This window comes from Hordeum vulgare, chromosome 4H, assembly GCF_904849725.1.
Source record: "Hordeum vulgare subsp. vulgare chromosome 4H, MorexV3_pseudomolecules_assembly, whole genome shotgun sequence".
NCBI classification, from domain to species: domain Eukaryota; kingdom Viridiplantae; phylum Streptophyta; class Magnoliopsida; order Poales; family Poaceae; genus Hordeum; species Hordeum vulgare.
Window position 1 is genome coordinate 523,014,039 of NC_058521.1, and position 27,713 is coordinate 523,041,751.

Consider the following 27,713-nt stretch of genomic DNA (forward strand, 5'->3'; position numbering starts at 1 on the left):
CATCGGATCAAGTTACTACAAACCTCGTAGGTTGACAAGGTCGCGTACTACTGCAGAGTGGTACGGTAACCCTGTCTTGGAGGTCATGTTGTTGAGCAACAGTGAACCTACGAGTTATGAAGAAAGCAATGGTGGGCCCGGATTCCGACAAATGGCTGGAGGCTATGAAATCTGAGAGAGGATCCATGTATGAAAACAAAGTGTAGACTTTGGAAGAGCTACTTGATGGTCATAGGACTATTGAGTAAAGATGGATTTTTTAAAAGGAAGACAGACGATGATGGTGATAAGTCACTATTAAGAAAAGCTCGACTTGTCGCAAAGATGTTTCCGACAAGATCAAACAGTTGACTATGATGAGACTTTCTCACTCGTAGCGATGCTAAAAGTCTGTTAGAATTATGTTAGTAGTTGCTGCATTATTTATGAAATATTGCACATAGGATGTCAAAACATTGTTTCCTCGACGGTTTCCTTGAGCAAACACTGTATGTGATACAACCAGGAGGTTTTCTCGATCCTAAAGATACTAGCAAGTATGCAAGCTCCAGCGATCCTTCAATGGACTGGTGCAAGCATCTCGGAGTTGGAATATACACTTTGATGAGATGATCAAAGATTTTGGGTTTGTACAAGGTTTATGAGAAACTTGTATTTCCAAAGAAGTGAGTGGGAGCACTATAGAATTTCTGATAAGTATATGTGGTTGATATATTGTGGATCAGAAGTAATGTAGAATTTCTGTAAAGCATACAAGGTTGTTTGAAGGGAGTTTTTCAAAGGAATACCTGGATTGCGTTGCTTGAACGTTGAGCATCAAAGATCTATGGAAATAGATCGAAATTGCTTAATAGAAGTTTCAACAAGATGCATGCCTTGACAAGTTTTTGAAGGAGTTCAAAATAGATCAGCAAAGAAGGAGTTCTTGGTTGCGTTGTGAGGTGTGAATTTGAGTAAGACTCAAAACCCGACCCCGGCAGAATAAAGAGAATAGACGAAGGTCGTCTTCTATACCTTGGCCGTAGAATCTGAAGTATGCCATGCTGGGTACCGCACCTGATGTGTGCCTTGACTCGAAGTCTGTTGAGAGGTACAGAGAGTGATCCATGATTGAATCACTAGCAGCGGTCAAAAGCTATCCTTAGTAACTGATGGACTAAGGAATTTTTCTCGATTATGGAGGTGGCTAAAGAGTTCGTCGTAAAGGGTTACGTCGATGCAAGCTTTGACACTAATCCGAATAACTATGAGTAGTGAAACGGATTCATATAGTAGAGTAGATATTTGGAGTATTTCCGAATAGCACATAGTAGCAGCATCTATAAGATGACATAAAGATTTGTAAAGAACACACGGATCTGAAAGTTTCGAAACCGTTGACTAAAACCTCTCCCACGAGCAAGACGTGATCAGACCCCATAACTATATGGGTGTTGGATTCGTTGGAATCACATGGTGATGTGAACTAGATTATTGACTCTAGTGCAAGTAGGAGACTGTTGGAAATATGCCCTAGAGGCAATAATAAATTACTTATTATTATATTTCTTTGTTCATGATAATCGTTTATTATCCATGCTATAATTGTATTGATTGGAAATACAGTGCATGTGTGGATACATAGACAAAACACTGTCCCTAGTAAGCCTCTAGTTGACTAGCTCGTTGATCAAAGATGGTCAAGGTTTCCTGACCATAGGCAAGTGTTGTCACTTGATAACGGGATCACATCATTAGGAGAATCATGTGATGGACTAGACCCAAACTAATAGACGTAGCATGTTGATCGTGTCATTTTGTTGCTACTGTTTTCTGCGTGTCAAGTATTTGTTCCTATGACCATGAGATCATATAACTCACTGACACCGGAGGAATGCTTTGTGTGTATCAAACGTTGCAACGTAACTGGGTGACTATAAAGATGCCCTACAGGTATCTCCGAAGGTGTTCGTTGAGTTAGTATGGATCGAGACTGGGATTTGTCACTCCGTGTGACGGAGAGGTATCTCGGGGCCCACTCGGTAATACAACATCACACACAAGCCTTGCAAGCAATGTAACTTAATGTAAGTTGCGGGATCTTGTATTACGAAACGAGTAAAGAGACTTGCCGGTAAACGAGATTGAAATAGGTATGCGGATAATGACGATCAAATCTCGGGCAAGTAACATACCGAAGGACAAAGGGAATGACATACGGGATTATATGAATCCTTGGCACTGAGGTTCAAACGATAAGATCTTCGTAGAATATGTAGGATCCAATATGGGCATCGAGGTCCCGCTATTGGATATTGACCGAGGAGTCACTCGGGTCATGTCTGCATAGTTCTCGAACCCGCAGGGTCTGCACACTTAAGGTTCGACATTGTTTTATGCGTATTTGAGTTATATGGTTGGTTACCGAATGTTGTTCGGAGTCTCGGATGAGATCACGGACGTCACGAGGGTTTCCTGAATGGTCCGGAAACGAAGATTGATATATAGGATGACTTCATTTGGTTACCGGAAGGTTTTCGGGCATTACCGGTAATGTACTGGGAATGACGAATGGGTTCCGGATGTTCACCGGGAGGGGGGACCACCCACCCGGGAGGGCCCAAGGACCTTGGGGGTGGTGCACCAAGTAGGTGGGGTCAGCCCAAGGCTGTCTTGCGCAAGAGAGAAAGAAAAACCAAAAGAAGAGAAAAAAAGGGGAAAGGTGGGAAAGAAGAGAAGGACTCCACCTTCCAATCCTAGTTGGACTAGGATTGGAGGAGGACTCCTCCTCCCCTTGGTGGTGCAGCCCTTGGGGCTCCTTGAGCCTCAAGGCAAGCCTCCCCTCCCCTCCTCCTATATATATGGAGCTATTAGGGCTGATTTGAGACAACTTTTCAAGGCAGCCCGACCACATACCTCCACGGTTTTACCTCTAGATCGCGTTTCTGCGGAGCTCGGGCGAAACCGTGCTAAGATTAGATCACCACCAACCTCCGGAGCGCCGTCACGCTGCCGAAGAACTCATCTACCTCTCCGTCTCTCTTGCTGGATCAAGAAGGCTGAGATCATCGTCGAGCTGTACGTGTGCTGAACGCGGAGGTGCCGTCCGTTCGACACTAGATCGGAGCGGATCGTGGGACGGATCGCGGGACGGTTCGTGGGACGGTTCGCGGGGCGGATCGAGGGACGTGAGGACGTTCCACTACATCAACCGCGTTCACTAACGCTTCTGCTGTGCGATCTACAAGGGTACGTAGATCGGAAATCCCCTCTCGTAGATGGACATCACCATGATAGGTCTTCGTGCGGGTAGGAAATTTTTGTTTCCCATGGTACATTCCCCAACATGATTCCCTTTCTTGAGACGGCCGAATAGTTGTCAACGATGGCCGTGATCACCCCTGTCGTGGTTCTGCATTGGCCCTCGTTGGTTGGGGATAGTGAAGTGCAACCATTCCGTGCTGCAGTCGTTGCCCAAATCGTCTTCGGTAGTGGGTACTCCCATAGCAGGTGGAAGGAGGACTCCAGGTTTCTGTTGAAGTGTTAACAGAAATAGTTGTTCTCCCAGCCCCTCCTCTCAAGCTGATCGTTGCACCATAGCCGGTTGTGATGGTGGAGCCAGATGAACTTGTTCTTCCGTGATGCCCAAAGCTTCCATATCAGCTGTTGTAAAGGGCCCCTTGGTAGGCTATTAAATTGCATGTCGTACGCTGACTTCGTCGTGTACTGGCCACCCCTTCTCCAGGAGATATTGTCCTCTTCTTCCTCGGTTATTGCAGTGTTATCTTTGCAGATTGAGTGCAGGAGTGACACAAACTGTGGGATGAGCTTGTTGATGTTTCCCTGCCACGGGTCCAGGATCCATCTATCTTCGGCCCTGTATGGATCCATGGGTTAGAGTTAGAATTATTAGATTAGACTGAACTAACCGGAAAACATCTAAACATGAGGGTTAGTGTTGGTTAGATGTATCTAACCTAACCAAAAGAATTAAACCACCCAAGAGGTGCTTATTTGGGTTAGAGTTAGGTGGGACCAGAAAAAGTTACTTTTTCCTCTACCTCCACCGCACCAAATTCTGGTTAAAGAAGCCAAATGATTGAAAAAAGTGTATTTATTGGCAATCTAACCCTATCATCCAAACACCTCTTTGGTTAGAGTTAGTTGAGGATTATTCTACTGTTAGAATATAACTCTAACCTCTAACCGAGTTAGAGTATCCAAACATGGCCTTCATGTAGTGCTTCTGCTACTGTGTGGTTCTTCCTGGAGGAGTGGTTGAACAACTCTAGGAATCACTGGGAATCACTGTCGCAATGGCTGGTCCCCGAGCCAGATGCAGTTCCATAAGGATGTTTTTCTGCCATTTTCATCGCAGGGTGTGCTTCTATCCACCCATGGTCGATTAGGGTGCTGCCAGGCCATCCATAGCCATCGAAGGCAGAGGGCGCGCGCGAAACGCTCCATGTCTCGGATCCCAGGCCGCCTCTGTCCACCGGCAAGGTGACCGATCACCAGTTGATCTTGCGCTTCTTGACGGTGATCTCCTCATCTTGCACCCACGGGAGTCGAAGTCGGGCCTTGTCAATATCTTTGTAGAACTTATTTGACGCCCGCAGGGCCGCGATGGCAAAACTGGGCAGCACGGTGAGCACACACTGCACTGCACCAGGAGTCACCGACCTGAAATTGGCTTCACATTTAGCATTGCCCCCGGTTCGCCATTTAGTATGCATGAACACGTGGACGAGATTACAAGTCTTACTTAGGATCTCTATAAGAGAAGCATCACAAAACAACAATCTTCGATTTTGTGGGCATCTACATAAAGAAATCTCGGCCTCCGTCTCCTTGACTAGGCGAAGCCGAGTGTTCTCAAAGGTCTGCATAAAAATTTAGATTATAAAAAAGTCTCGTCCTCCTCCTTGCCAAGGTTCTTCATCCTTTGGCCTTCGCCATGAATGAAGGTCACAAAAGTAACCATATTGTTTTGCACACATGAATTTTGTTGACAGCGAACGTTTGAGGTGTTTAAACTTTTGACTTGAGTGACAACTTTAGCACATCCACTTTCTAATGATATTTTGTTGTTGTATGACTGTCGCGGACACGTTCTTCCCCGGCCCAACAAAACACGTGTAAAAAAGTACGATGCATAGAGGCAAATCCTAGCCACCCGGTGACCCAACCAATGCCTAGTGTCGGAGACAAATATCCAATATGGGATGCATAATTCCACCGGCTTAAGTCCCGGATTTGAAGCCATGATGTTCACCTTTTGTTAAAACTCTTCCGGTTGTAAGTGGCATACTGGTCGGCAATGATCCACAGTGAAATGTACAATGTTCAGGCTCCATGGGTCCAATAGTTTCGTGAGTATTTCCTTGCATCATGCATGTGTATGGTGATGTGCATATGTTTGCATCTTTTCTGGTGCTCACTTAAAGAAAATAAAAGTTTGACCGATAATTTAATCTAGAGCCCGGGCTCATCTGAGTCTGGTGAACAGTGTCTTGATTTGAAATAGAAAAATGTTAAAAAAATTCTATTTCTATTTGTGGTGCACGATGTTCTTGTGCGTGAACTTCGTGCAAAATTTTGTGAACTTTGGACATTCGAGGAGCTCGTGGCAAAAAGACAAAATCAGGCGTGAAAAGTGTGATTTTCAAAAGTTTTTGAGACATCCAAAATTTGTCTTTTTTTACCACGAGCTCCTCGAATGTCTAAAGTTCATAAAATTTTACACGAAGTTCATGCACAAAAACATCTTGCACTACATAAAAATTGATTTTTTTTCTTTTCAAATCAATGTACTGCTAAAAAAATGTATAGTTCATATCCGGGCTCGGATGAGCCCGGGAGCCAAATCGTCGCGTCGTGAGTTTGACACCAAACCATACCATCACATGCAAGATTTTGTACAAATGGAACACAACAAAGTTTGGGAAAAGTAAACATATTTATGTCACTTGTAACAAGAAGATAAAAAAAATGCCCATGAAACTGATATATAGTTAGCCAAATGGGTATGCCTCATGATAGGACGAAAGATGGCAACAAAAATCTCTGCATGCCAGAGGATCGTGAGCTAATTGGCCGCCTCTTCTTTGTCTTGCTCGTTTCGGCTTGAGCAGAAGCTCGCTGTATTGTTAAAAATTATCGTGTGGCACTTTGCGAATGATTTGTTTTGTCTCTTTGGTGGATATGATTGATCTCAATCATTTTAATACTCACCTTCGGCTTACCCTTTTTGTACGGTTTTGCTAATCCCAAGTCATTTGGCATTTCTTATGTTTAAATTGGTTCTTCTCAAAATCAATTAAGATATATATATATATAATCTCAGTTGAGAACATTCTAGGCTTATATTCCGCCTTTCCTTATTTTTGTGAGAAGCTTACCCTTCATACCATCACAGTCAACACAAGAACACTTGACTGCTGAATAAAACATAACGATAATCGAGTTCTTTGTTAGGCGTGTAGACAACACACGGGCTAGCAAAGCTCTATTCGGCTTGGGAAAATCATAAAAAATTAAGAAAGCAACTAGTTATCGAGTATTTCTTCGGGAACCTTTCAGCGATCACTCCCACGAGTCATCATTTAGCGTGTCCTCAGCTGTCGTTACGTGTCGTGCTTTGAGTTCTGAGCATTTTTTTTGGATTTTATTTTTTTACTTTTTTTTGCACGTGGTTTTGAAATTTTAGAATTTTTTTTGTTTTTTTTGTGTTTTGGTTTTTCATGTCCTTCTTTAGCTTTTCAACGAATTTTTTTTTTCATTTTTTGCATGAAAAAATATGTTTTCTGTCGTTTTTTCGTGAGAGACGCGATTTTGCCTTCACGAGAGGCACGCGTGTGCCTCTTAGAAACGAGAAAACGTGTTTTCTGTTTTTTTGTGAGAGACACGATTTTGCTTTCCCTAGAGGGACACTTTTGCTTCCACGAGAGTATACCTTGCCATGGGTAGCCCAGTCCAGACGATCCGACCTGATCAGGCCCGAAAATCTCGAACCGGGCCGGGCCTCCAAACATGTCATCGGCCCAAGCTCGGGCCTGGAATTTGAGCCACGCGGTCGGGCTCGGGCTTGAAGAATACTGATTTTCCGCCGTGATCGGGTCATGCCAGTCGGGCTTTTTCTGGCTTGGGTCGAGCTTGGACCCAATATTTAGGCTCAACGGTCGGGCCGGGACGGGCTCAGGCCTGGGTTTTTAGCACCGGACTTTTTCGGCCCGGCTCGAAGGCTAACCCTGCCCAAAGTATGCCGAGGCATACGCGAGAGGCATGGTCGTGCCTCTCGAAAACGAAAAATCGTGTTTTTTATTTTTTTTTCGCTAGTGACACGGTTTTGCATCCGCGTGAGGCGCGGTTTTGTCTTTGTGAGAGGCACAGAACTGTGCCTCTCGGAAACAAAAAAAAACATGTTTTTTCTATCACAAGAGGCACGGTTTCTTCATCCAATTTTTTTGTCTTTTTTTGCGAGAAAAAGTTTATCAAAATCTATCAACATGGGATCTATTTTGAAGATCTCAACGTGAGAAAATCAACAATGAAATCGATTCGAAATTTAAACACATGGTTAAGAGATAAACATTTTAAAAATACTGATCTACGAAAAAAACCTCTTAGATTGCAACAAGTGACACATACAATGCATCATTTATCCAAACTTTAAAAAAAGATGAAAGTGATGTTTGAAAAATATATTTCTCAATTAGTGATTTTAGAGAATTAATGAAGCGGGTACAATGGACCCTATGCCACGCCAGTTTGCCACAAATGGACAAATGTTCTCCCGTTCATGGATACAAAAACTAAGAACAAAGTGAACTTCATGAATTTTAGGCATGCACGCTGGATTGATTGGACGACGATATTTTCGGGTCTACAACAAGCACAATGCGGGTCAAGAACTTAAGATCGATGCAGTTGGTGCCTTTTATCTCAGATGTCAAGGAATGCAATCAGCGCCATCGTCATCACAAATGAAACACACATTTAGAAGCGTGACCAATTGCATGGGTGTGATCTCAAACTCACAACGAAATGGGTCCGACAACCAAACAGTCTTAGAATCAGACCTGAGCATTGCTTGTTCATCAATTATATCTAACGGGTGTCCAACAACGTCAGAGTTTGTTTACACAAAACCGTTGCGTGTGGTGGGTTAAAGAGAAAAATTGCACGGCACAACCAGCATTCGCCCCCGTGTGTAAACTCTCGCTGTCCCTTGAGGTCTTACCTTGCCTTCTAAGCCCAGCCTGCTACACAGGCCCAAACTCACAGCTGGGCCGAAGCCGGACGCCTAGGGTGCTGCCACGGAGCGTAGGTGTGTGCCAACTGCCAGCTTTTCCCCATTAAAAAAACCAAAACGGTGCCTGGCAGTTTTTCACTTACCCCCTTCACCCGCACCAGCAGCAGCCGAAAGGCGCAGCCCTTCCCCAATTCCGGCCACGCCCCAGCGCCTCCGCTACCCCCACCTTCACTCCCCTCCCAGCTCCTCCTCCGCCGCCCCCCGTCCCCGTCTCCCACGCCGCCCCCCTCCGGCCCGGTATCTAATCCACCCCGCGCTTCCCCAGCTCCGCCGCCGCCTTTTCCACCAACTCCGTCCGCCAATCTAGAAACCCCTATTTCCTTGCGCCGCCGTCGCTCGTTTTGATTCGGCTGATCTGATCGGTCGCTGAGCCGATGGGCAGCGACGCCGAGGAAGTGTCCCAGCCGGCGTCGTCGCCGGAGTACGAGCAGGACGACGACGACGACGACTGCTACCTGAGCGATCAGGAGGACGATGCCCTAGAGGAGTCCGTCCTCCAGGTCCTCGAGGACGGCAACCTCGAGGACTGCCATTGGTCCTCCTCCTCCGTACGCGCCTCGCTTGCCCGTCTTTCCCCTGGCCCTCTCCGCCCATTGGCGCCCCCGATTGCTTCTCCTACTGACGGGTTATTTCCTTGCCTGTGCTTGCAGGTGATCACCAAGGAGTATCTCTTGGCGGCGCAGGTGACTATGTGGCCCGACGGCTCCCCCCATTCTATTTCCAGGATTTAAGCGATTTCCGGATGCTGACGCTTTGTTTTGTAAACTTGTTCTGGCTGATTGGGGTCTGTAGAGGGAGGATCTCAGGAAGGTGATGGATCTGCTAGGGTTAAAGGAGCACCACGCAAGGACGCTTCTAATTCACTACCGATGGGATGTGGAGAGGATATTCGAGCTGCTCGATCAGAAGGGGAGGGATAGGCTCTTTTCCGAGGCTGGTATTCCTCTCGGAACCGCTAATAATGCCGGTTCGCCCTCTGCGACGGAGGTCACCTGCAATGTTTGCTACGATGATGTGCCCCTCTCGTCCGCTTCCCATATGGACTGCGGCCACAACTACTGCAATGAATGTGAGTAGTAGTCGTTGAGAACAAGTGCTTGTTGTTTATATGAAGCTTTGCATATGTGCTAGCTATAGCTTTTATATGTTGGTAGAAAGATTGCACGATTGCATTTTCGGATGAATGCTTTGCTTTCTTACAAGTGTGCTAATCAGCAGTGTGATATTCGTGTATTAGGAGCGACAAATCAACAAATGTCTTATTATCCTACTTCTGAAGAAAATGGCGCAACTTATCATATTCATTTAGCTCTGTATGATTGTGGACCACCTGTACTTGTACTTCATGCACACAATTAACCTAGGGAAGCAGAGGATATCACTTCCTAGTCGCAAGAATAATCATTGTGTTACTTCATGTAATCTACTATCTATTATTAAGAATTTTGGCCCTAAGTACCAGTGTAGAATATATCAACTATACAACTCCCTACCTCCACGCCTACCACACCCTGTGAATTAGCATTGCTATATCATTTCTTCCTGAACAGCACTAATATGTGTGTTTCATCAGGTTGGACAGAATATTTCATTGTGAAAATAAATGAGGGGCAGAGTAGGCGTGTCAAGTGCATGGCTCCAAAGTGCAATGCCATCTGTGATGAAGCGTTAGTACGGAAGTTAGTAAGTGCAAAGCGCCCAGATATTGCTGAGCGCTTTGAAAGATTTTTACTGGAATCTTATATCGAGGACAATGATACAGTCAAGTGGTGCCCCAGCACACCACATTGTGGAAATGCTATACGTGTCAAGGGTGATATTCATTGCGAGGTGGAATGTACATGTGGACGCCAGTTTTGTTTTAATTGCTCCTCAGAAGCACATTCCCCTTGTTCCTGTGTGATGTGGGAGCTTTGGATCAAGAAATGTCGTGATGAATCAGAGACTGTGAATTGGATAACAGTAAATACTAAGCCCTGTCCCAAGTGTCATAAACCTGTGGAGAAGAATGGTGGCTGCAACCTGGTTGCATGTATATGTGGACAAGCATTCTGGTGAGTTTTCGTATTCTGCTTCAACATTTATGTTTTACATATAGTTCCATTTGTTGGCAGTTAATGATGCACTATTGTTATATCGATACCTTCTTTTATTTTACCTGATACTTGTTCATACAAACTGAAAGCACCACACACATCTTGTCTTCCTACTTTCCTGCTTTATGTAAGCGTGAACATATTTTCCAATGAGTAATGATGTTGAAATGAATCATAGAACAGAATGCGGTGATATAGAAACAAAGATAGGGAACAGATTACCTACCCCCAAGGGTCAAATCAAACCTTCAGATCAATTCGTTATTCTTACATTAAAGAATTAATCAAATCTCCCCGAGTAGTATTGGAACCTACGACCAGTCAGTTAACAGTTGACCGCTCTACCACTGAGCTACTGAGGAACAAGGGGGAATTCAACCTCCTAGATTTGAACTCCCGCTCCCAACCCATGAACAAACTAGCTGGAATGATTGCTGTGGCCCTTGATCTTCGGGATGCAGAATAGTGGATCTCCTGCTAACTGTTAGTTAGGATATAGGACCAGCGAAAACCCACCTTGGTGAAGGCGAGCAGTTTGGAGATCTAGCAATTCCTTACATTGTGTATCCTCGATTGATGCAGCCTCAGATGCTTCAATTGTATTTGCAGTGCATTCAGATATACGGAGTTACTAAATCAACTCGGTCAGTACTACTAGGATACTATCGTGATATGATGGGCAGATAGTACCTCGATGCTGGTGAACTATGTACTGTTGTCTCTTTGATACCTATTGCTCTTTTGCAAGGACATGGTTTCCTGACATATTTATAGCCCCATAATTTTCTATAAAGAGACCATTGCTTAGGTTATTAATGAAAAATTGTTGCTAGTTGGAAATAATAAGTTTGGTATCATGCTGTTACCAGTAATTCATAGCATATGGAGGAAAGTCTTTGTAGTGGTATAGGCGTATAGCTTCTCTAACCTTACTATGGGAGTATTCTATCCATCATTCATAGCTCCTGCCCTGATTACGACTCATGGAGTGTGGATATAATAGCAAAAGCGGTTCTGTGCCAATTGTGTAATGAGGCACCGAGTATTATTGTTATATATGCAAGCATGCTCACTGCTAGATGTAATTCTGGTAGTCTGGCACGTACCTTATCGAAAATATATAGATCATAGTAGGTAATACACGAGACACTGCAGACTTCAGTTGTACTGTCAAGAGTCATTACAGGCCTTTATTACCACGTGCCTGACATGTTATAAAATTATTTGGACCCATCCAGCGAACGGTCGCTGGGGAAGATCCGAAGATGGCATTTGCGAACATTTTGCCTGGCATTTTTCTTAGAACGCATGGCATTTTTCTTAGAATGCATGGCATTTTTCTCAGAGGCACATGGCAGTTTCTGTTAGGAAGGAAAAAATGCGACAAGGACAGCCAGAGACTAAAAAAGGGCTGTCCGGTGCATGTAGCTCCCGCTTGCGCAGGGTCCGGGAAAGGGTCCGACCACTTTGAGGACAGCCAGAGACTGCCATAAAAAAAACTTTGTTATGACGTGAAACTGCCAGGCAAACCCGTTTGCTTGCTATCCAGCCCCCAGCGACTGGTCACCAGTTATCTTTCCTGAATTATTTTTAGTTTTGTGTGTTATTTAAGTTGCGCCACAAGTTACATGCTACACTGATCAAGATGTTCTCTGCTCTTATTTTTCTTCTAGCTTTTTTCCTCTTCTCCCCACTTGTTCTTAAGTTTGAGTTTTATTTGCTGATTTTGTGTATTTTGGACGCAGTTGGTTATGTGGTGGTGCTACTGGTAGAGATCACACATGGTCAAGTATTAGCGGACACAGTTGTGGCCGATTCACAGAAGATCAGTCAACGAGAACAGAGCAAGCAAGGCGAGACCTTTATCGATATATGCACTACCACAACAGATACAAGGCTCATACTGATTCTCTTAAGCAGGAAGCAAAGCTTAAGCGCGACATCCAGTGGAAGATATCCATTTCTGAAAATAAGGATTCCAAGATAAAAGATTACTCTTGGGTGATAAATGGACTGAACAGGCTTTTCAGATCAAGGCGTGTTCTTTCATATTCTTATCCTTTTGCATTCTACATGTTTGGTGATGAGATTTTCAAGGATGAGATGACTCCTGAGGAAAGAGAACTCAAGCAGAATCTGTTTGAGGATCAGCAACAACAATTAGAGTTCAATGTTGAAAGGTTATCTGGCTTCCTTGAGAAGGATTTTCAAAATTTTAGCGACGAGGAGGTTATGGATACAATGAAGCATGTTATCAATCTTTCCAATGTGGTAGATAGGCTCTGCAAGCAAATGTAAGAACTCTGCTCAACAAAGTCCCTGTCAGTTACCTTGAGAAAATATGTTTAGCCAGTGTTTGTGCAAAGTAAATTGTACTAACTGTGTATTGCTTTGCAGGTATCAGTGCATTGAGAATGATTTGTTGTACCCTCTCCGCACGCCTCATAATATTGCCCCATACAAATCCAAGGGTCTCGATAGAGCATCAGAGCTCCATATTAGTTTGGACTCTGCTGAACAAAGTTCGCCATCTATGAAATGTAGTCAGGATGAACACAAGAGTCAACCTGGTTTATGTAGTGAATCAGGTATTTAACTCGCAATATTTCCTTCTTATCAAGGCTTAAATTCATATGAGAAGGATCACCATACTAGAGTTAGTCATTGGCTCTTTCTGGTTGCTTATTTTTTTAATTGAGGTTAGCTGTTTCTGGTTGCTGATGCATATTTTACTACCCACCTTAGGCTCATCTCTTACGGGAAAGCGACCTATTCTTCAGCTGCACGGATCAAGTTCCGACAACAGTGGACGCCCGTCTCACAAGAGAGAAAGAAGAGATGCTCATGGCGGCGGTGCTCTTTTTGATCTCAACGTGCCAGCCGAAGTGGCGGACAAGATCTGAAGCTCCAGTATCTGACGGAACATTCCGCTGCAACTGTACAGCTGACCTGTGTTTCTTCAGCTACATAAAGGAATTTGTGTTCTCTTTTGTTGCCCTAGGGCCGCAACCTCGCCCTGGGGCTGTGATCCCGACCAATAGAGCAAAACTTTCAACTTGTCCTCTTGTATATCATGACATGACATGATGCCGTTGTGCATAGTTCCTATAATGCCAAATCTACCCCTTGAGCGAGAAGATGACTTTTTTTTTGGGGGGGGAAGAGAACTCTAGACATGTTCTACTATGTTTGTGCTGCAAATTGCAAATTTATTGTAGAAGTAACTGCTTCAAGCTCTCTGGGACGCTGGCTTCCTATTTACTTATAAAACTGGAAAGTGAGTACTACCAACTGGATAAAAGATGGGACTACATGCTAGCTTCGTGCAAGGCAAGAGTAGCATTTTAACCAGCAACCATCTTGTGGTCGTAGTCGTCCTTGATTCCCATTCAAACTCGCAAAGTTGGAATCCTGGGAGTTAATTTTCCCGCTGAGAAATGTGAGATGCTGCCTGTGGAGGATTGAGGTGGGGGAAATGCACATCAACATCTTCGGTGTTGAGGTATGTTTCCTCCGAGATTTTGTGAGCTCTGCTAACTGCGAACATACCATTTTGGAAGTTACTCTACGTACTACGCGCCGTGGCTTCCTATGACCCATGCAAAGGGACACGCTGCATATGGCGACCCGATGGTGCGTTTGTACTACGCGCATCACCTGGGAATCTACCGGGTGCGTGGAAGAACACTCCACGTTGTCCTCTCCCGTGTTTTCCTTTGGATTTGTGTTGTCCCTCCTCTCTGGTCGCTCGGTATATCTAATGGGAAATGCTCGAGCCCTGCACGCCCATTGACTTGCAGATAGGACACCGTTGCCACGGCCGTAATTTGGTAAGCTCTAGGCGTTAAGCGCTCTCTCTGACAGCTTGGAAGACCGACGAGAAGAATCTTTCCCGGATCTCGAACTGAGGAGGCTTGAGTAATCAAATCCCACTGGAGCTGGTTTCGTATGCGCGCTTGCACTAGCCACATCACACTGCATCGGTGTGGTTCCTTTCCTTTGCTCCACCTGCTCTTTCCAGCAGCTATTCTACGTACCAAGAGCATATGAGACCCCCGGCATGTCTGTCGCCGGGATGTTTCTTTAATCACTCCACCGAGATTCCAATAGCTTCTCTTAATCGAGGCCACTCTTGTCGTTATTACCACGTACGGGCGCAGCTCCCCTGGTTGTCATTGACAGCATCATTGTAGAAGGGGTGTGCATCTTATCTTATAATCCTACTGGTCATGCTAATAATCATTGTGAACCAAGTGGGGAGAAGGAAACAGCAGCGACGTCTGTCTACCTTCTTCCTCCGCGCTTAAGCAGAGACGCCCTAAAATGAGTAACTGGCCACTGCTCAGGAGTCCTTCATTTGCCAACACATATGAATGCCGGAAACCAGAGACGGCAAAACTTACCACTAGTGGCGACACCAGCATGATGTCGTACCTTTCCGTTGGCCATGAAGCCTCCGCCGTGCAATGCGTGCGATAAATACATACCGCCGTTACATCATGGCACGAAGCACAAAAGATTGGTCCAGCAGAACGAATAGCCGTGCAAGGAAAAAAATGCCCCTGGACCAATGATGCCCTGGGTACGTACGTGCACGACGTACGGCCGCGTGCGATTGCGACGTGGGGGGCGCCGGGCCGGACCATGCTTGCTTGAGGAACAGTTGAAGGAGGGGAAGGTGGCGCGAGCGACCAAACCCACAGCGAAACTGCAGCGGGATTCCGTGACAAGCGGCTACATGACATTCGGGGCCCGGACGCCCGGCATAAGGGTGGTGCTAGTACATGAGGAAGGATGGGCATCCACCGAATCCAGCCGGCGCACACCTCCCATCGCATGTAGCGTTTGGCATGTATGCTGCTTGCCCCAAGGCTTGAGCAACTCTGGGACAATTGACACGATCCAACCGTGTGTGTGCGTTCACATATTGAGTTTAGATTACCAATGTGCGTCAGTCCTGGCCAAACGGCGGCCGGACTGCAGTGACACGTTTAGTAGTCGGGCTGTGGCCTAGACACGGCTGGGTTACTAAACGGACCAGTACGTTGGTTCGTTTAGCACACTGAGTCGTATATTTTCAACTTGTTAAATTTATTTTTAAGCCCATTGAACTGCATCTAATGTTTTTTTTAATACATAAAAGAAAAACGGATCGTGCCATGCTGACCCGCATGCCCAGCCTTCAGGCTCGGGCGCCATGCCGACCCGCATGCCCAACCTTTAGGCTCAGGCACGCCCTAGGCGTGACGCTTGCCGGGCCTGACCCGTTTAGGTCGTGTCGTGCTTGCCTCATGGCGGGCCGTGCCAGCGTGCTTACGGGCTCGCATGATTGGCCCGACCCATTTGGCCAGGACTGATGTGCGTGCAACGATATATATAGGTAGTAAAAACTTCAGATCGACCATACAAAGAAAGAAATACTTATTTAGACAGCGAAGCGCTCGCTACCCCCGCCACACCGGGGCGCCCCCGCCTTCTTCCTCCCGTCTTTTCCAACGCAATCTTCCCTATCGACGTTGTCGTCGGAGGCTCGCACGCAAAGCCTGTGCGCCACAGCAGTGGTGGCGACGCTTCTTTTTGGCCAGGTCGTGTGAAGGGGTCGGCAGTCCTCCTCGGATACACTCAAGTTTAAGAGCAACTCCAACAGGTGCGTTATCTAAGTGGCACACTGAAAAAATAGCTTCTTTTGCGCGCGCGCACCCGCGTCGGCCGATCCAGCAGAGGCGCTAAAGTCCCGTGTGCTGGAAAAACAGTTTTGCACGCGAAGCGGAACACCATCCCGCGCTGGTTATTTCGGGCGCCCGCTCCCCCGCGCGCAACACAAGGCTCTCTCCCGCGCGTGCAACACAACGCTCTCTCCCCCGCGCGCAACACAACCCTCTCTCCCGCCCCGCCTGCGCCCCGCCCCGCAACGTCTCCGGAGAAATCACCCGATGGAGCGTGCCGGCGACATCCCCTCACCCCTTCCTATACTCGCGACCCCCCCCCCGCCACCGTCGCCGCGGCAAATCCTAGCGCGGGGCTGAGCATCGCCGCCGTCGGCGCTCCTTCAAGCCGCGGCCTCGCACGCATCTTGTTCATGGTGCCACGGTCGACCGCGCTGGGTACCGTCGCGCCGCCGCCCGCCATCAAGCCACGACCCCACGTCAACCGATCGAATGCGGCGGCCACGATGGCGAAGGCGACGCCCCAAAAGAATAGGGCAACGGACGACGCTGACGCTAGTAAGCGGTCGAAGAAGAAACTTGCAAGGCGTCCAGCCACGGCTCCGCCAACTGAAGAAGTGTGGGAGAGCTCGCAATTTGTTGCATCAACGTCCATTGCGGAAAAGGTGCTTGATGAACTTCCCATAAGGTATGATTTCTCCCCTTTTTGTTGTATTTTTTTACATAAAAATGGATAGCTTATTTTTATTCTACATGCTTTATAGTTTCGATAATGAGACATATATGTCAACTATGGGTGTCGGCTCGAACCAATGGTCTGAAATCAATGAAGTGCACGAAAATGATGAGATGGATGAGGATGGTGAGGATATCGTCGAGGCACCAAAAAGAAGAGCGGGCGACTGATGTCTACGCACGCTTCTATTCTTGTAGACTATGTTGGGCCTCCAAGCGCACAGGTTTGTAGGACAACAACAATTTTCCTCAACTGGATGGCCTAAGGTTTATCGAACTCAGGGAAGTAGAGGTTGAAGATGGTCTCTCTCAAGCAACCCTGCAATTAAGATACAAGAAGTCTCTTGTGTCCCCAACACACCTAATACAATTGTCTGTTGTATAGGTGCACTAGTTCGGCGAAGAGATGTTAAAAGGCAAGTGATATTGATGGTAGAACAAGGTATTGTAAATCTGAAATAAAAATGACAGCAAGGTAGCAAGTGACAAAAGTGAGCATAAACGGTGTAACAATGGTGAGAAACAAGGCCTAAGCTTCATACTTTCATTAGTGGCAACTCCCAACAACATTAACATAGTCTAATCACATGACATTTCCACTAAAACATGCAATGGAGACGTACTCGGAGGTCATTCCTTTGTGATCAAGATAAGACAAGAATTATGTAGGGCTACAAAAGCACACCTCAGAGTTCGTAGTTCTCATCTATGGATTTCCCAATGTCACCGCGACCATCCAAAGAGAGTACCACAATCACCACAACGTATCTCAAGGATAGTCAAAGACAATCACCAAGAGACTCTCAATCTTCAATCAATTCACAAAAGAGGAAATCACTCATGAAAATATTCTTCTAATCCATGTCCAATAGACCGATGTCATCATGGTCTCGGGGATTATACTAGATAAGATCAAGTGAGTACATCAATCCAATACATATAAGAAGGGAAAACATCATGGGATCACCCTAGATTAACATAGCCCATGATCACAATCAAGATCACATCATGAGAGAGAGAATTAACCACATAGCTACTGTATAAGACCTCAGCCCCGAGGAGGAACTACTCCCGTTTCATGGAGGGAGGAAGCAACGTCGATGGAGATGAATCTGGTGGCACTTCCCCGTCCCGACAGGGTGTCGACACAGGAATTTTGGCCCCCCAAAACTTGTAGGCGATGGCGGCGGAGATCAGAATTGTTTCTGGAGAAAAGGGTTCCGGAATCAGGATTTCCTCCACGAGGGTAAAAATAGGAGCCAAAGTAGGGCAACAGAGGGGGTGGGCCTTACCCAGGCGACCTCTGGGCGCGGCCAGGGGCCAGGTCGCGCAGGGAGGCTGCCTGGGCAAGCCCTGGCTCCCCTCTGGCCCACCTTTGGTGCTCTCGAAGCTTCCGTCACGCTGATTTATATATATTTTTCTTGGGATTTTGGGACTCTGGAAATTTGGGTAAAAGTCCCTGGAAAAAGACATCAACAGACAGATACTAACACTGGGTGCACTGAGTTAGTAGGTTAGTCCAAATATGTGTAAAAGGGTATGAAAGTGTAGTAAAACATATAACAATGTCACCCAAAAGATCATGGAACAAGCAAAAATTATAGATACGTTTGGGACGTATCAACATCCCCAAGATTAATTCCTCCTTGTCCCCGAGTAGGTAAATGATAACACAACTAATTTCTGTGGTGACATGCTAACACACATATAAGAACTTTAAAGTAAAGCAAGTAAGATATGCAATTCAAGTCAAGACAATAACAACTAAGAGTCCATATTTAGTATTGACAATAGCAAAGTAAGAACATAAAGGTGCAAGAGCTCTCGCTGTCCGTGACTCGAATGTCTCCAGACGGTGTTTGCGTGCAAGAAGTGGGAGATGGGTTTAGAGCATAAAAATACTTTTTTTAATTAAGAACTCAATCTACTAAACTTTACACTTGGTCTCCTTCGGAATCTTATTTTGACTCATCCCGAGACCACTAGTTAGGCACAAGTCAAAATGATCCTCTCCCTTTCGACTTTGAGGAATCATGCAATGGATGAGCGCAAGCAAGATATGTTGGCACTTTGGATGGCAAATAGAATAATTATGGGGAAGGAAGACAAAAAGGTGTGAAAGGCTCACATCAATGAAGACAACCATATGCGAGAGAAAGCCAAATGATAGATATGATGTGAGGAGTAGGGATTGCCATGCAACATATGCACGTATGAGCTAAGGTAAGCTCTCCAATGGAACTAGTGCGGGTGCATCCAACTTGCTTGCTCATGAAGACCTATAGCTCATTTGAGGAGGCTCATCATTGGAATATACAAGCCAAGTTCTATAGTGTAAAGGTGCCCACATAGTTATGCATGAATGATAATCTTTATGGAGTACAAATATAACAATGGAGTACGAGTGTGGATCTTTCAAAAGGAATAGTATTATTGCCCCCTTCTCTCTTTTTATTTATTATTTATTTATTTTTGTGGCCTCTTTGGCTCTTTCTTTTATCTCTCATTGTCCTCTTTGGGATCTTTTCATTTGTCCTCTTTGGGATCTTTTAATTTGTCCTCTTTGAGATCTTTTCCTCACTTAAGGGCAACACTCTATATTTTACAAGAATAAAAAGAAGATCTTCACACTTTATAAGAAGTACTCAACATAAAGACAAATGAAAACTATCATGATATATGCAAATGTATGCCCCTGCGAGTGTAGAAGGATATGCAATGAAACTAGCACGTCATGTAGCAATAATAAGGGCAAGGCCCAACTAGCATGCGGCTCCTCGATCAAGCAAAAGCATGTATGACATGAAGATCAAGTCATGAGATGGTGGATGTTGCATGTCAATGTATCTCAGAAAGGCTATGGAAATGCCTTAATAGGTAGGTATGGTGGCTGTTTTGAGGAAAGATATAATGAGGATTATGATGACAGAGCGTATCATGCGAAGGGTTTGGATGCACCGGCGAAGTTTGCACCAACTCTCAAGATGAGAAAGCGCAATGCACGGTACCGAAGAGGCTAGCAAAATATGGATGGTGGAAGTGCCAACAATCGAATACTCACATTAGTCTGAAGAACTCATGCACTTATTATCGGTAACGCTCTATCTATTTAGGAGATTCACAAAGAGACAAGTACCCCAAGGAGGAGTGTTTGGGGGTTTGGTTATCCTTGCGCATCCTCGACCCATGGTAACGTGAGGATACTCTATATATTCCAACCCCTCGATAGGTTAGCGATCAATCTAGTAGTTAGAGTTCTCAACTAATTTTTAGTTTTTGAAAAACACACAGATTTCCCAAAATACGACACCTATAACGAATAGGCTCAAGCTCTTGGCACCAATAGTCCAAACATTACTCAAATCAATACCTCAAAACTATTGCAAGTTACTACTATACTTAAATAGCAACCTCAATTACCTACTCATGCAAGACACACAACTCAGTGCAACAAGCCAACTCTCTAAACAAGATAAGCATGATAACTCAAGAGAGTTCCAAAAGAAACCTAAATAAAATCTCTTAAAAATATAAAGCATGAAAACTAAGAGCTAAGCATGACAACAACTATGTAAAGATAAAGAACACACAAAAAAGATAAGCACGAAAACCTATGTTGTGCTCTAGGGTGGAGTGGAGCGTGTTTCTCTCCCAAACAAGGAAGGCTAGGTTCCAAATTGTTATGAACAACAAGCAAAACTAAACCAAACTAAAGAGTAAAGAGCAGGACGCTCCAAGTATAGCACATAACATATGAAGTGATAAAAATATAACATGGAGATGGACGAACTGATGATTGTTGATGGAGAAGGGGATGCACGGGGGCATCCCCACGCTTAGACGCTTGAGTCTCCTTGAATATTTCTTGGAGGTGCATGGAGGCATCCCCAAGCTTGAGCGCTTGACACTCCTGTATCTTCTTTCATCATCTTCCATCGCATACTTGAAAACTCCCTTCATACGAAACTCATCATAAGCTGTTTAGAGTGGTTAGTGCCCATGATAAAATAATTTATTCCCTACTGGAAATAAGGATTTTCATGAATAGCTACTGTTTCTGAAGATTGCCAAAAGTTTTTTGCAAAGGAAAAGCAAGCTTAAGATTTGCAAAATGATGAAAACAAAAAACATGGCAGAATGTGTGAAAAACAGAACACGAGGTAGTAAATAATTATTTCGGGGCACTTATGAAACTCAAATAAAAAAACTCAGAACATACGCCAGAAAGACAATTATATAGAGCATACTGTCAAAACAATTCAGATCACAAAGATGATCTGGTGATTTTTGGCGAATTTTTCTGTCAAGCAGACAGAATCTGTTTCTGGACAGCATGTCACAACTTTTGAACTTTCTTGCAATCGGAGGCTAAAACTTGGCACAAAGCTTGAAAATAAAGATACAATGATTGCTGGAATTTTTGTCTACTTTTGGGCCAGCCCAATATATAATTTCAGAAAATTCCTAATAAATCCTAGAGGCCCACGCAGCCCATTTGTGCAAGGCAAGAGGTGGAAAATGTTTAGTCCCACATTGCTAGTTTAGTGGGAGTTGGACCTCCTTATAAGGGAGGATCTTTCCACACATGTATGAGCTTGAGAACAAGAGAGACATACACGCACGCTCCTCCTCCTCCGCCGCCAGCCTCACCTCGTCACGACGCGGGTTGCGGGAATGAGCCAAGCCGAACTAAATTCCTCTCGCCACCGGTTCCTTTCTCTGTGCTGCTGCTATGTTCTTCCCCATCCCGACTTGCGGCGTGCACCGAAGGTCGGGACAGTAGGCCTCCGAAACTCCATCTGTTCGAGTCCTGTACGGGAGAAGGGCGATAAGGTTTTTGGGGAGCACTTAGCGCGACTACTGGCTTCCAACCCGGACTACGACTACTTCCCCGACGTTGACCACCTCTTCGGTAACATGGCCAACGACAACGCCAACACCAACACCAACCCTACTGCTGCTGCAACTCAGTACATACTCATGTTCTTTTTCTTTGAGTTCCTACCGCAACTTCTTTCTATAGTTTCTCTTCTAGATATGTTCCGTTTGTGCTCATCACTCCATATGATACCTTGTGTATATAGAACGGTTACATATATGTTCTTTTCTAGATCATATGTGCACATGTATTTTGTCATCTCATCTCTATATTGCATGTCTTCTTTCATCTTTAGTATGATGGTTATGTTTATGCTTGCTTTTCTTTTAATAAAATCCTATGGTAAATTGCTCATATTTCCAACAATCCAAAATCCTTATCGTAGGCAATTTACCCCGAGTGGTTTTGCTGCTTCCATGAGACCTCCTATGTTTGAGGGTGTCCACTCTAAGAGGTGGCGTGTGAGAGTTATTCTATGGTTTCAAACCATGAGCTTCTATGATGCCACTCTTGGCAAACCTGAAGGAGATCATGATGCTCAACAGGAGGTAGCTTTTTAGTAAATGGATACCTTGTTTAAGGCTGCTCTGTTGAGCGTTCTTGGTGAGAACATAGTTGATGCTTATGCGTCAATTGATAATGGAAAAGACATGTGGGATGCACTCGAGGCCAAGTTTGGGGTCTCGGATGCTGGCACTGAGTTGTACATCATGGAACAATTCTATGACTACATGATGACTGAAGAGGGCTCCGTGGTTGAGCAAGCTCATGAGATACAGTCATTTGCAAGAGAACTTGAGCACTTCAATTGCATGCTACTGGACAAGTTTGTTGCTGGAGGCATCATCACTAAAGTTCCTCCTTCGCGGAGGAACTTTGCTACCTTACTGAAGCATAAGAGATAGGAGTTTTACGTTCCGGATCTCATAGGTACTCTTGATGTGGAAGAGAAGGCGAGAGCAAAAGACACACGTGCTCGAGGTATTGAGGGAGGTTCTAGTGCCAATCTGGTACAGAAGAAAAACTTCTAGCCCCAAAATTTCAAGAACAAGGGCAAGTTTGATGGTAAAGCAAAGTTCGATGGGAAGAACAAGGTTGTACAGCACACCAACTTCAAGAAGAAGAATGACAAGAATAAAGGTGTTTGTCATGTGTGCGGAGATCCTGATCATTGGGCACCTAACTGCCCTAATCGTTATGACAAGCGTCAACATGGGAAAGGTGGCAAGTCTGCTAATGTTGTCATTGGTGACACTGACGTGGAGGATGCTGGGTATGGTATATTTCCCACTATCCTTTCAGTATGTCATTTTTCCGTTTGGTTGATTGAGACGGGTGCTAATGTGCATGTATGCGATGATATTTCCATGTTTTCATCTTATCAGTCCGCAAGGACTTCCACCGTGCTGATGGGCAACGGTTCAAGTGCTTCTAGTCGTGGTGTTGACACGTTCGATCTGAAGTTTACTTCGGGGAAGGTCGTGCGGCTGAAGAACGTGCATTATGTTCCCGCCGTGAATAAAAATCTTGTTAGCGGATCTCTTTTGTGTAGAGATGGCTACAAGCTTGTCTTTGAGTCTAATAAATTTGTAATATCCAAGTATGGAACTTTTGTTGGTAAAGGCTACGAGTCAGTAGGCTTGTTTCGTTTATCCTTGGCGGATGTTTGCAATAAAGTTGTTAAACATGTTTAGAACAATAGTGAATCAAATGTGTGGCATTCACGTCTGTGTCATGTTAATTTTGGTTGCATGTCACGACTAGTCAAATTGAACTTAATCCCTAGCTTCACCACTGTCAAGGGATCTAAGTGTCAAGTTTGTGTGCAAGCCAAACGACCTCGTAAGTCTCACTCGACTGCCGAAACGAGAAATCTTGCACCACTAGAGCTCATACATTCAGATCTATGTGAAATGAATGGTATTTTGACAAAAGGTGGAAAGAAATATTTCATGACACTAATTGATGACTCCACTAGATACTGCCGAGTCTATCTTCTGAAATCTAAGGATGAGGCCTTGAACTTTTTCAAGATCTATAAAGTTGAAGAAGAAAACCAACTTGATCAAAAGATCAAGAGGCTTATGTCCGATTGTGGTGGAGAGTATTTCTCAAATGAATTTGATTCTTTCTGTGAGGAACATGGTATAATCCATGGGAGTACGCCTCCCTATTCACCTCAATCAAATGGGATAGCCGAAAGAAAGAACCATACTCTAACTGATTTGGTTAACGCCATGTTAGACACATCGGGTCTCTCCAAGGCATGGTGGGGGGAGGCGATATTGACTGCATGTCATATCCTAAACCGAGTTCCCACAAAGAACAAAGAGATAACTCCATTTGAGGAATGGGAAAAGAAAAGGTTAAAGCTCTCTTATCTACGAACATGGGGTTGTTTGGCGAAAGTCAATGTGCCAATCCCAAAGAAGCGCAAGCTAGGACCAAAAACTGTGGATTGTGTTTTTCTAGGATATGCTTTTCATAGCATTGGATATAGATTCTTGCTTGTAAAATCTGAGGTATCTGACATCCATGTCGGTACAATCATGGAGTCGAATGATGCGACTTTCTTCGAAGATATCTTTCCCATGAAGGATATAACTACTTCATCTAATCAGGATATGCCTAATTCATCAAACCATGAATTAGTTACAATTACTGAACCTATCATTCCGATTGAACACTTTGAAAATAGTGTGGAGGAGAACAATAAAGTTCCTACCAGGAGCAAGAGACAGAGGACCGCGAAGTCCTTTGGTGATGATTTTCTTGTGTATCTCATAGATGATACTCCCAGTTCTATTTCAGAGGCCTATGCATATGAAGATGCTGACTACTGGAAGGAAGCAGTCCGTAGTGAGATGGATTCCATCTTGGCAAATGAAACTTGGGAGATCACTAATCGTCCTTATGGGTGCAAACCTATAGGATGCAAATGGGTATTCAAGAAGAAGCTTAGGCCTGATGGTACTATCGAAAAGTACAAGGCACGACTCGTGGCTAAGGGTTATACCCGAAAGGAAGGTGAATACTTCTTTGATACTTACTCACCCGTGGCTCGACTGACCACTATTCAAGTAATACTTTGACTAGCCGCCTCACATGGTCTTCTCGTTCATCAAATGGATGTTAAGACTGCTTTCCTAAATGGAGAGTTGGATGAGGAAATTTACATGGAACAACTAGATGGGTTTATAGTAGATGGTCAGGAAGGAAAAGTATGCAAGTTGCTGAAGTCTTTATATGGACTTAAGCAAGCACCCAAGCAGTGTCATGAGAAGTTTGAAAGAACTCTAACAACTGCATGCTCTGTTGTAAATGAAGCTGATAAATGTGTGTACTATCGCCATGGTGGGGGCGAGGGAGTTATCCTTTGCTTGTATGTTGATGACATACTGATTTTCGAAACAAATCTGAATGTTATTAAAGAGGTCAAGGATTTCCTATCTCACTGTTTTGAGATGAAGGATTTAGGAGTGGTTGATGTCATTCTAAACATCAAATTGTTGAGAGACGAAGATGGTGGGATTACGTTGCTTCAATCTCACTATGTGGAAAAGATCTTGAGTCGCTTTGGGTATAGTGACTGCAAGTCCTCTCCCACACCATATGATGCGAGCGTGTTTCTTTGAAAGAATCAAAGAATTGCTAGAGACCAATTGAAATATTCTCACATTATTGGCTCGCTTATGTACTTAGCCAGTGCTACAAGACCTGACATCTCTTTTGCGGTTAGCAAACTGAGTCGATTTGTCTCAAAACCAGGAGATGTGCATTGGAAAGCTCTACAGAGAGTTTTGCGTTATTTGAAAGGCACTACAAATTATGGAATCCACTATACTGGACACCCAAAGGGTCTTGAAGGGTATAGTGATTCAAACTGGATCTCTGATGCTGATGAGATAAAGGCCACGAGCGGATATGTATTAACTCATGGAGGTGGCGCTGTTTCTTGGAAGTCTTGCAAGCAAACAATCTTAACAAGGTCAACAATGGAAGCAGAACTCACAACACTAGATACAACTACGGTCGAAGCAGATTGGCTTTGCCAGCTCTTGAGTGACTTGCCCGTTGTCGAGAAACCTGTACCGGGTATCGTTATGAACTGCGACAATCAAAATGTGATCACGAAAGTGAGCAAATCAAAGGATAACATGAAGTCATCAAGACACATTCAGAGAAGGTTAAAATTTGTCAGGAAAATGAGAAACTCCGGAGTTATTGCATTGGATTATATCCAAACATCTAAAAATCTGGCAGATCCTTTTACTAAGGGTCTATCACGTAATGTGATAGATAATGCATCGAGGGAGATGGGTACGAGACCCATAATTTGAGTTGTTCACAGTGGTAACCTATTCTTTGTGACCGTAGATGTAACGACTAAGATGCGACCCTTTCCTATTTTGGGGGCGATGCCCCAAAAGGGAAAGAGGCGCATCTAAACGTTTCGCAAGCGAGATAATCATAGCATTACATAATCGAAGAATGACAAGTAGGGCATACAGTTGCCATATGACATAGTATAACATAAGGTTTACATCCACACAATAATTCAGAACAAGTTAGTCCCGCTACGGACTACATGAAACAAGGAAAAGACTATGACATCCCGCATGCTGGCCCACGATCACGACCACAACCTCAGTCCTCCGGATAGTTCACGTATAGTCGGTCAGACTCCTCAACGTACTTCCACGCCAGCTGGGTGCCCTCGGGATCTCCCTCATCGGGCGTACCTGTACCTGTTGGGGTTTTGTAGCAAACTGTCAGCCATGGGGACTCAGCAATCGGATGACCTTGGTATCGAATCTAGTCAAGTTATTAGGTGAGGAAGGTTTTGTGTATAGGTTGCAGCATCCTAAGCTTGTATGGTGGCTAACTTACGATGATCAGAGTATTTGATATGGTGGCCTACGCGAGCGGTCGAAGACTAGATGATCACTAAGTGATCCTGAACACCTACTTACGTCAAACATAACCCCACTGTGTTCTCTATCGAAGAGAGGTCTTCGAAAGAGACAGTCATGGTTACGCACACAGTTGGCAGGTTTATTAGAGTTACTTTAAGTTGTCTATAACCAGATGTTAACAAATTATCCATGTTTGCCACATAACCCCGGGCGCGGCTTTCCGAAAGATTAAACCCTGTAGGGGTGCTCCAACTAGTCCATCACAAACTGTCACGGGCCGCAAATTAATCCTCTATCACGAATCTCGTGATCTCTCGGATTCCTTAGAGGAAAACCTCAACTTTGAGGAGACCCAAAGTTTCATCAGGATTCCTATACGCAAGATATATCGCTAAGGTAAGACAAGACTAGCAGGACCTCCCGGTGTGTCGACGACCCGATAGGAGACGCGTATCTCGTTCTCAGGACAACACCGTCTATGCATAGTGGAGAATGACCAAATGCCTCAAGTTTCCCTGAGGTGGTATCGCCGACAGCTAGGTGGGTGGACCAACACTCATGAGGAGCACTGGCCTGGGTTGTTGATTAAATCCTCGGGGTAGCTATTCCCTATGCAAATTATTATTAAGTGATTATGTAACGACCAAGATGCGGTCCTTTCCGATCTGGGGGTCGAGGCCCCCGAATAGGAAAGAAGCGCATCTAAGCGTTTCGCAAGCAAGTAAACATAGCACATAATAATAATTACAGTAGACAATCTGGGATTCAACTGTATTATTAATAATACAGAGTACTACGCAGATACAAACAAGGTAGTTCCGGTACGGACTACAAAACAGGGAAAATGCTATGCTACCCGCTGCAGGCCCGCGATCACGACCACGGCTCAGTCCTCTGGATAGTTCACGTAAAGGCGATCTGTCTCCTCCTCGTACTGCCACGCCAGCTGGGTGCCGTCGGGATCATCTGCCTCTGGGGTACCTGTACCTGCTGGGAGTTTCGGAGGAATCCGTGAGCCACGGGGACTCAGCAATCTAAGACCTTGGTGCCAGAACTAGTCATGTTATTGGGTAAGGAAGGGGTGAAGTGTTTCAGGCTGCTGCATCCTATGATTGAATAAGTGGCTAA

General features: G+C 44.8%; 1 protein-coding gene across 1 annotated transcript; it reads left to right on the forward strand.

Moving 5' to 3' along the window:
• Window positions 1-8,407: 8,407 nt before the first annotated feature.
• LOC123449254 (probable E3 ubiquitin-protein ligase ARI2) lies at window positions 8,408-13,526 on the forward strand. The gene is made up of 7 exons (XM_045126400.1): window positions 8,408-8,841; window positions 8,944-8,976; window positions 9,086-9,362; window positions 9,867-10,347; window positions 12,135-12,683; window positions 12,787-12,977; window positions 13,135-13,526. The coding sequence occupies exons 1-7, from the start codon at window positions 8,668-8,670 to the stop codon at window positions 13,290-13,292; spliced, it is 1,863 nt and encodes a 620-aa protein (XP_044982335.1). The 5' UTR covers window positions 8,408-8,667; the 3' UTR covers window positions 13,293-13,526.
• Window positions 13,527-27,713: the final 14,187 nt, after the last annotated feature.

Coding starts and splice junctions, on each gene's coding strand:
- LOC123449254 (XM_045126400.1), top strand. CDS start 8,668: ATGGGCAGCGACGCCGAGGAAGTGTCCCAGCCGGCGTCGTCGCCGGAG. Junction 10,348..12,134: donor ATATGTGGACAAGCATTCTG/GTGAGTTTTCGT, acceptor TTTTGGACGCAG/TTGGTTATGTGGTGGTGCTA. Junction 12,978..13,134: donor TGGTTTATGTAGTGAATCAG/GTATTTAACTCG, acceptor TACCCACCTTAG/GCTCATCTCTTACGGGAAAG.